At 52.3% G+C, this 10,414-nt stretch overlaps 1 protein-coding gene across 1 annotated transcript; it reads right to left on the bottom strand.

The window, feature by feature from the left end:
• Nucleotides 1-4,770: 4,770 nt before the first annotated feature.
• On the bottom strand, nt 4,771-5,703 carry LOC310920750 (olfactory receptor 14J1-like; the record flags this gene model as incomplete). The annotated part of the gene is made up of 1 exon (XM_083880809.1): nt 4,771-5,703. One exon carries the CDS (start codon nt 5,701-5,703, stop codon nt 4,771-4,773), a length of 933 nt encoding a protein of 310 aa, XP_083736935.1.
• Nucleotides 5,704-10,414: the final 4,711 nt, after the last annotated feature.

The following is a 10,414-nucleotide window of genomic DNA, read 5'->3' as shown; positions in this document are numbered from 1 at the left end:
GCCACAAAGCTGTGCCCATTTCTGTTCATTGCTGCTCTGTTCAGGATGGATCCTCAGCCACTTGCAGATTGCTGATGAATTTTACTTTTCCAGAGGCCTCTTCTTCCTTGAGGTCTTCAGTTGAGAAATTCCTTGACAAAGGTTCATCAACATTTGCTCAAAACACCCAAACAAGAGAAGCCTCTGGGAATAACTCAAGTCTTCAATTCTTCTGTGGTTTATTAAACAGATTTCAGAAGTGTCTTCAAAGTGAATATACTGTATTGTAACAAATGTATTGAGAATTGTCTTGTCTTTTTAAGTTTTCCTGTTTAAAGATTGGTATCAGCATTTCCCAGTGATATTGATACCACGCACCTCCTAGTGCAGTCTGAATAGATCTGAAAATCAAGACCCTTCATGGCTGACAATCAATCACACTTTGTCCCCACCCCTCTCCCCACCATTTCTCTTATCCTACCTCTGGGACTCCTATGGATCAGGAATGTTGTGGCCATTAGGAGCAGGGCAGTGATTCTTCCCCTGTGCTCAGCACTGGTGAGGCAGCACCTCATGTGTTGTTTCCGGTTCTGGGCCCAATTTAGGTCTTTTTCTTCTTCCCAATTAGGAACAGTTCCCAATATTTCTTCCCAATTTAGGAAGGACATGAAGGGGCTGGAGCATCTCCAGAGAAGGGCAAGAACACTGGTGAGGGGTCTAGAACACAGGTCCTGTGAGGAAGGAGCTGGGGTTGTTTATCCTGGAGAAGAGGAGGCTCAGGGGAGACATCATCACTCTCTACAACTTCCTGACAGGAGGGTGCAGCCAGGGGGGTCAGGATCTTCTCCCAGGGAACAGCGACAGGATAGGAAGACACAGCCTTAAACTGCACCAGGGGAGGTTCAGGCTGGACATGAGGAAATGATCTTCACAGAAAGGGTGATTGGACATTGGAATGGGCTGCCCAGGGAGGTGAATGAGTCACCAACCCTGGAGGTGTTTAAGGAAAGACTAGATGTGCCATTCGGTGCCTTGGTCTGTGTGACAAGGTGGTGTTGGGTCACAGGTTGGACTTGCTGATCTCCAAGGGTTTTTTTTAACCTGGTAAATTCTGTGATTCAGTGATAATTGGGACACTTTAGGGCCCCAGGGAAGCAAGAGGCCACTGTGACACTGTGGGGCTTAATGGGAGCAAAGACTCCATTGTGACACTCTGCATCCTTGCAGAACCGTGGAGGCCACTGTGACACTGTGGGGCCTTGTTGAGCCAAGGAGACCCTTGTGAGAACCTGGGGCCCAATGGAACCAAGGGGCCGTTGTGACACTGGAGGGGCTCATGGAACTAAGGGAAAAATTAGGACACTCTGATGCCCCACAGAACCAAGGGTCCCTTGTGACACTGCAGGATCTTGTGTAACCAGGGCTCCATTGTGACACTGTGCCACCAGAGAATCCATTGGGGCACTCTGGGGCTACATGGAACCAAGGGACCACTGTGACCCTGCAGTGTTGGAGTCCAGGACATCCCCTTGGATGACCTGGGACCCGATGAAGGGAATTTGAGCCCTGGACACGGGGGTGTGGAGCCGGTCCAGGGGGCTTGGAGACCTTGTCACAGAGCCCAGGAGAACACCGGGTTTGATTTTAGTCCATGGGAGAGACTTCCAACACAGAGAGAGGAATTGCAAATCACCAGGAAGTGAAAACAGTAGTTTAGCACAGTAGAAGATGCAAAATTCAGTAGTTTTAGGGTTTTTAGAATAGAAGTAAATGGGGAACAAAATGGTGGAATTTGGGTGGTACCTCGTTTCCCTCTCCTTCTTCCTCGTCCTCCATCTTCTGAGTCGGTAATGACACAAGGTAGTTAGTGTGGATTGGGTTGAAGTAGAAGTGACCCTTTTAGTGTAAGCACTAGGCATTGGTACAAAATAGTAAATAACAGACACATAGTTATCTGTATAAATGTAAGGTGACGTCCCATCGGTGGGCAGTCGCCTCGTGTCCTCACCGCTGTCCAGACCTCAGCTGGGAGTGGAGAAAATTCCGAGATATCAAATAATAACAACACAAGAAACCTGAAAACAGAACCTTGAAGACTCTGCTTTTCTATACCAATGTGACTCGGGGCTTTTAGAGTGCCAAGGACATTAAACAACCTGAATCTCGGGTGAGGAAACACTCCCCGAGACTGCAGTGCCTGATGGAACCTGGAGACCATTGTGACAGAGCAGGACCTCATGTAATTATGGGGCCATTGTGACACTGCAGGACCTCATGGAACCAAGGGTCCAGTGTTACTCTGCAGTGACCCATGAAATGAAGGAAACAATTTTGACAGCAGGATGCCCCTTGGGACCAAGAGGCCATTGTGACACTATGGAACCAAGGAGACCATTCTTGTGCTGTGAGACCTCATGGAATCAAGGATCCGTTGTGACACTGCAGGGCCTTGGGGGACCAAGGCACCATTGTGACACTGCAGGGCCCAAGGATCCATAAGACTTTTTGACACCAAGGGGTGCCATGAAACCAAAGGGACACTGTGACACTGAGAGTAATAGGGACATTTTATGGTTATGAAAATACAGAGTTTTAAAAACCAGATTATTTAGTGAGTTTGTAGAAGTAGAGAAACAGCTTGTATTGGGAACACATAGAAATTCAATTGCTAAGCTTGGTTGCTAAGCAAAAGTCATAAAGGTAAGATGTATGATGTTAAACCTCAGCAAAGCAGGACTTAGTATTGCTGAAACTTGATGAAGCAGAACTTGTGGTTTGGGAAGCCTGCAAGAACCAGGCTCCTGGTTTTGGCCAGGACAAACTGACCTGGGAACTAGACAAATCCCTACTGTGCCTGCCCAGAAGGAGAAGTCCAAAGGATGCCACTGGGAGGAAGACTACTGACTTCATGAGAAGACCCCTGCCCACGACCACCAGAGAGGGCTGAGCAACCGCGGAAGGGTTTTCTAGCTCATTTTAATACAAAGCGAGGCTAGGTGGGGTTGGGTAATGAATATGTATAGGCATATGTAACACTTCAGAGAATAAATAGTGGAAGGAAAATCACCAAGGTGCACTGGCCTTTGGAGGAGCTAACCCCCGTGCGTCTCAGTGCTGAATACACACACCTACTTTATAACTCTCAGAAGCTGTGGAGTCCTTCACTGTGTATCAGAATCATGGAGATCATTGTGACACTCTAGGGCCTCATGGAAAAACGGTGACACCAAGCTGGGTGTGAGTGTGGATCTGCTGGAGGGTAGGAGGGCTGTGCACAGGGCCCTGGACAGGCTGGATCCAGGGCCCAAATCCAACCATGGGAGGTTGAACAAGACCAAGGGCCGGGTCCTGCCCTTTGGCCACAACAAGCCCTGCAGTGCTCCAGGCTGGGGACAGAGTGGCTGGAGAGTGTCCAGGCAGAAAGGGAGCTGGGGCAGTGCTGGACAGCAGGCTGGACATGAGGCAGCAGTGTGCCCAGGTGGCCAAGAAGGCCAATGGCCCCTGGCCTGGATCAGGAATGGTGTGGCCAGCAGGAGCAGGGCAGTGATTCTTCCCCTGTGCTCAGCGCTGGTTGGCAGCACTTTGAGTGCTGTGTCCAGTTCTGGGCTCCCAATTTAGGAAGGACATGGAGGGGCTGGAGCATGTCCAGAGAAGGGCAACAAGGCTGGTGAGGGGTGTAGAAGGCAAGTCCTGTGATGAGAGGCTGATGGAGATGGGATTGTTTATCCTGGAGAAGAGGAGGCTCAGGGGAGACAAAGTGGTGTCAGGGCACAGGTTGGACTTGATGATCTCCAAGGTATTTTCCAACCTTGCTGATTCTGTGATTCTCTGAAAGCACCCTTGCAGCAGTTCCAGGATGAGCCCTGGGCCTCCTCTTCAGAAGGTCCATCAGCCCAGGTCTCTCAGCTTCTCCACACAGCCCCAAAGCCCATCCTGTCAGTCCTGCAGAGCCTCTGCAGCCCCTCCTCATTGCCCAGAACAGGGAGCCCCAGAGCCAGACACAGTAGCCCAGATGTGCCCCCCTGGCCTGTGGTGTGTCTGGCAAGGAAACAGCACCAGGCACTGCAGGAGCCTGCAGACAATTCCTGAAGCACTTGGAGGATGATCCTGCTATCCAAGGCTCGTTCCCATGATGTGATGCTGTTTGTCCCCAGCCTGCCCACAGCCACCCTGGGACTGCTCACGGGGCTTTTCTGTGCTGAGCATTGGCCTGGGCATGTCCTGGAGAGAGCCTGGGCAAGGAGCCTGGAGCCCCCAGGCCCTGCCCTGAGGCGTCAGCGCTGCCCCAGCAGTGCCCATGGCCTGTGCCTGCTGCAGCCCCGGCACTGCCACCCCCAGCCCTGTGCCCGGCCCCGAGAGCCCTCAGGCCCTACAGCAACACCAGGGCCAGGAGGGCAGCGGGGCAGGGCCACGGGAGCAGCACTGGCAACACCAAGGGCTGCTGGTGCTCCTGGGCACAGCTGCTGTGCCAGCCCTGATCTGCCCCAGCTCTGCACACAGACATTGCTGCTGCAGCCCCAGAGAAGGGAACAAAAGGGGGCTCTCTGTTGAAAACTTTGTTGGAAGATCCTTCTGTTCATTTAAAGCCACCAAGATCCCAGCTCCTCATTGACACAGTCTGTGGTCCCAGCAAACGTGGAGAGAAACAAAACAAGAAAGGGCATAAACAATGGCCTCGCTTTGAGGACAATATTGAACAACTAAAACAAAACAAAACCCTGATAACCAAACTAACAAGGGATATCAAAGATGACTTTTATTACAAGTGATTTGCAGAAATTGGCAACCAAGTTATTGTTTCTGAGATCGTCCAGTGATCAGTGTCCACACTGCAGCCTTGAGCTCCTGGTTCCTCAGGCTGTAGATCAGGGGGTTCAGGGCTGGAGGCACCACCGAGTACAGAATTGACAGGGTCAGATCCAGGGATGGGGAGGAGACGGAGAGGGGCTTCAAGTATGCAAATATTCCAGCGCTGAGGAACAGGGAGACCACAGCCAGGTGAGGGAGGCAGGTGGAAAAGGCTTTGTGCCGTCCCTGCTCAGTGGGGATCCTCAACACAGCCCTGAAGATCTGCACATAGGAGAAAACAATGAACACAAAACAGCCAAAAGCTAAACAGAGACTAACAGCAAGAAGCACAAGTTCCCTGAGGCTGGAGCGTGAGCAGGAGAGCTTGAGGATGTGTGGGATTTCACAGAAGAACTGGCCCAGGGCATTGCCATGGCACAGGGGCAGGGAAAATGTATTGGTTGTGTGCAGCAATGAATAGAGGAAGGCACTGGCCCAGGCAGCTGCTGCCATGTGGGCACAAGCTCTGCTGCCCAGGAGGGTCCCATAGTGCAGGGGTTTGCAGATGGACACGTAGCGGTCGTAGCACATGATGGTCAGGAGGGAAAACTCTGACCCCAGGAAGAAGAAAATCAAAAAGACCTGTGCAGCACATCCTGGGTAGGAGATGGTTGTGGTGTCCCAGAGGGAATTGTGCATGGCTTTGGGGACAGTGGTGAGGATGGAGCCCAGGTCGGTGAGGGCCAGGTGGAGCAGGAAGAAGAACATGGGGCTGTGCAGGTGGTGGGCGCAGGCCACGGCGCTGATGACGAGGCCGTTGCCCAGGAGGGCAGCCAGGGAGATGCCCAGGAAGAGGAAGAAGTGCAGGAGCTGCAGCTGCCGCGTGTCTGCCAATGGCAGCAGGAGGAAGTGGCTGATGGAGCTGCTGTTGGACATTTCTTCACTCTGGGCATTGTGGGCTGTTGAAAGAAAACATTGACAACCTGGGACCATTTTCTTTGAGTCAATCTTTTCACTGTATTTGGAATCCCCTCAAAATCACTTCTGTTCCCTTCAGGGAGCTTTGCTAAACTTTTTTGACTTTGGGTTTCTGCTCCTGCTGAATTATTGCTTCATCTCAAGCACTACTCTTAGTGTGAACGCTGAGTAGCGCAGAGGGAAAACAGAGCTCCCTGTGCCTCAGTGCAGTCAGAGATGCTGGTCCCACACTGGTACCGTTTGCTCATTACATCTCCCTCTACTTCAGGACAATCACAATTAAAATTTTCTTGAAAAAAAGTAGTCTTTTTGAAGGTCCAAAGTTAATTTCTCTAAACCCTTCTCTTCCTCTGTGCAGCTGGAGAAGGACAAACAACAAGGGGTGTTCTGGCTCTCTGCTGCTTGGAGTTGTGCCTACTGGGAACTGTTTCTCCCTATCCAACTCTTGTCCCTGCCAGTGCTCCCAGAGCCCAGCCCAGCCTTGGGGGCTCAGCTCTGCCCTGCACACCCCTCCCAGCACAGGCCACTGCCCAGGGGCATCTCCCTGGCACCAGGGCCTTAAGGGCAGCTCAGACAAACAGAAATGCTGCAAGCCAAGGTGCTGCTGGTGCTGTCTGTAGGTAGAGGAGGGTGAGGAGGCACTTTCTGAGGGAGCTCTGAGGCAGATCTGCTGATCCCCAGGGTGACAGTGCAGGAGTCTCAGTGACACAGACAACCCTGACAGCCCCTTTCCCTTTCCTTTAGGAGAAAGCTGAGAGCAGCCCTGGCCATGCAGCACCATCTCCACAGCAGGACGAATTTGCCCTGATGGGGGTTACTCCTTCCACCTCCAACTTCTCCCCACAGTCCATGGGGAGCTCCCAGGCAGGCTGAGAGCTGCCCCTGGCAGGTGGCAGATGCCCTGGCCTGGCCAAGAGCCCTCAGGGCTGCAGCACCTGCTCTGCACCACAGCCCTGGGCAGCCCTGGCTGCAGCCCCAGCCTCAGCCCCTGCAGCCGTCCCTGGCAGCAGGAGCCGTCCTGCCCTGTCCCTCTGACGGTGCCCAGGGCAGCCCCGCTCTGGAGCACATCCTCCCCCAAAGCAGAAAGGGCAGCAGAGCCATCCTTACAATGCTGTCAGTCCTGTCCTGGGTCAGCTTTAGGAGATCCCTGCAGCCAGAGACTTACTGTGTCAGAAGTGGTGAAGATTTCTCTATGAAGGAACTCAGAATTGTCCTTCCAACAGCTTTCAGCCTCTGTCTGCTTTACTGCTCTCAGGTATCTGCAGGCAGTGCCCTCAGCCCTGCTGGGCTGGGAGAGGAGCTGCTCTTCAGGAGAAATGTCTTTTTGAAGCTCTTCTTGGTTGGCAGGAGCTGCCTCTGTGCCAGGAGCCCAGCCCAGCTCAGCAGCACAGACACAGCACAAGCAATTTAATGAGCCTCTTGGGGGTTTAGTGCTGAGTCCCTGAGAATCAGTTAAATAAAACTCTCAAGAATCCAAAGTCACATACAAACTCCAAACTTTCTTGAAGTTTTAATGGGTCCCACTGAGAGACACAACTGAGAAAATGTCCCTAGGTTCCAGTTAGATCAGGAAACTGCAGGCAGCGATGACAGGTGGGGAAAAACAAGGGAAAGGTGTCTCTGATGCTGAGCAACCCTGGATGTGTTTCAGGAATCCAGAGAACCAAGGCCTGAGCCCCAGCCCCTGCCAAGGCACATCCTGTCCCTCCCTCAGTGCTCAGGGCTCTTCCCAGGCCACTGGGATGTGGGGATGTGCAATGCCAAGGGCAGGACCATGGGGCGGCCCCTGCCAGGCTGCTGAGCAGGGCCAAGGAGGCAATGAGGCCCCAGGGCTGCAAGGGTCACTTGTCTCCTGCTCATGGCTCAGGCCCAGGCCCAGCAGCCATGGCCCAAGTGCTGCAGGAGTTGGCTGTGTCAGGGCCTTGCAGCTGCTGCCCATCCCTGTGCCCTGTGCAGCCCAGGCTGTCCTACGGTGTCCATGCCCTGCGCCTCTGTCCCTGCAGGCTGTCGTCATCCCCCGGCTGCCCCACCTGGCTGGGCCCTTCCTTTGCTGACAGCTCTTCCTCCTGCCTGCCTCTGCCTGGCCACACACAGCCTTGTTACCAAAAAGGGTTAATTCCATTTTTACTGTGCCTGTGAGCTTTTAACATAAGGAACAAGTCATGCAGGGCCTGTATTCCCTGCAAGGATGGTTGGAAGACAAGAAGAAGACATCTGGCTCAAGGGTTCAGTGATAGAAAAACAAGGAATGAGTCTGGGAACTTGGGATGGGTTTTATGGAAATGGGTAAATTGTAATATGCATTTAGTGGCTCTACACAAGCAATACACTTTTAGAAAAATGTGTCCACATAATATTAGGAATTACCCCACGAATAACCTCAGGCCTGAATAAATGATTCCCTCTTAAACACCAAATTACTGTTAAAGAGTCTTATTCAGATATTTTCAACATTTGCTGTCAGCAGAGGCTCATAGAACCAAGGAGTCAGCTGTGACACCTTGGAACCTCATGAAACAAAGGGTCCATTGTAATGCAGTGGAACCCCATGGAACCAAAGGTCCATTCTATCAGAGCGGGACCTCATGGAACCAAGGAGACCATTGCTGAGAATATGGAAGCTCATGGAACCTTGGGGTCATTGTGATTGTGTATGGATGCATGGAACCAGTGGTCCATTGTGACACTGCAGAACCTTCTGGAATCAAAGTGATCATGTTATGCTATGGAACCTCATGGAACAAAGGATCCATGGGGATATTCAGAACTCAGACCATTGTTGACAGTGTGAACACTCATGGAACCAAAAGTCCATTGTGACACAGCAAGGCCTCGTGGAACCAAGGGTCCATTGTGGCTCTGTAGGGCTTCACAGAACCAAAGAGACCATTTGGACACTGTGAGGCCTCATGGAACCACCTTCCATCAAGACACAGTGAGGCCACATGGAGCCAAGGGGCCATTAGGACACTGAGGAACCTCATGGAACCAAAGGTCCATTGTTACACTGTGGGGCCCTGTGGAAACAATGGGACCACAGTGACACTGTGGAATTCCATGGAACAAAGGGGCCATTCTGATTCTGCTTTGCCTCAGGGAACCAAGGGGCCACTATGACGCTGCAGGGCCTCGTCAAACTAACACAGCCTTGTGACACTGCAGGTCCCCTTGGAATCAAGGGTCCATTGTGACATTGTGGGGCCTCATGGAACACTGGAGACCATTATGACCCTTTGGAACCCACTGGAACAAAGGGGACATTGTGGCACTGCAGGGCCTCTTGGAACCAAGGGCACAATAGTGACACTGTGGGGCTCCAATGGAGCAAGGCAGGATTCTTATAGTGCAGAAACAAGGAGACCATTGTGACACTAGGGGAATTCGTGAAACCAAGGGGCCATAGTAACACTGTGAGGTACCACTGATGCAAGGGACCATTGTTACACTGTGGGGTGCGTTGGATCGCAGTGGCCATTGTCACACTGTGGGAATTCATGGACCCAAGGGGATCACTGTGGCACTGCTGGGCTGCATGGACCCAAGGGGCCAGTGTGAAGCAGCAGGGCCTTGTGGAACCAAGAGGCCATTGCTGCATTCCAGGGCCTCGTGGAACCAAAGGGCCATTGTGATCCTGCAGGGCACTGTGGATCCATGGAGACCATTGTGGCATTCCCCTGGAATCATGGAGACCATGGTGACACTGCAGGGCCCCACAGAACCAAAGGGCCACTGTGACCCTGCTGGGCCTCATGGAAGCAAAGGGGCCATTGTGACACCTCAGAAGCAAGGAGAACACTGTGACACTCTGGGGCCTCATGGAACCAAGGGAACATGGAACAGATCTGGCTGGTGTGGCCTCCCAGGGGCCACCTGACAGGTCCAGCTGATCTTGGAATGCTGAGGGCTGTCTCTCATCAGCCCCTGGAGCACCGGGGGGCTCAGTGTTTTCCTTCCTCTGGAAAAGAATCATCCCTCTTTCCAGGTGTCCATGGCCAAAATTGACATTCTCCCTGAAAAATTCCCTATCTGCAAGAGTTCTCCCAGACAAAAGCTGCCGGGACAGTGGGCTCTGGCTGGCCTTGGCCTCTGGTGGTCACCTCTCATCTCAAGGAAGCCCTGAGGAAAGGATTTGAACAGGTTTGACTACTGGAATATTAATGAGTCTCTCATCATCAGAAAAATACAGATCCTTTTCTGATCATATGCATCATTTTTTTTTCTCATTGTGTATTATACATGAAATACTATTTCTAGCTAAAAATATATTATTCTAATCACTCTACCAGTGTTATCTGACACAAAACACCTCCTCTACATATGGATCCAGGTCACCTGTAGAAACAAAGATGATAAAGAATCCAACAGGAATTATTTGCCTCTGCCTCCATCTGTCCCATCTCCTCTGGAGCTGGAGGTGCAGCCCCAGGACTCGGGAGGGCTCAAGGGGTCACAGGCTCAGCTCCACACTAAGAAACTGCAGACCTTGGGATGCTTTTCTTGGTCCCTGCACGCTCCCCCAGGCTGAGATGGAAACTGATGGTTTCTGTGCCAGGCTCTCTCAGCCCAGCCCAGCTCCCTGCCAGCTCTGCCAGCTGCCCTGAGCTCTGTGCAGCACCAAGGGCCTCTCCCCAGCACAGCCCAGCCGGCTCTGGCCCCACAGCTCTGCTCA

Source organism: Zosterops lateralis (assembly GCF_965231275.1).
Source record: "Zosterops lateralis genome assembly, chromosome: 31".
NCBI classification, from domain to species: Eukaryota; Metazoa; Chordata; class Aves; order Passeriformes; family Zosteropidae; genus Zosterops; species Zosterops lateralis.
The sequence above is the reverse complement of the archived record's forward strand: the minus strand, read 5'-3'. Positions and strand labels throughout refer to the sequence as shown.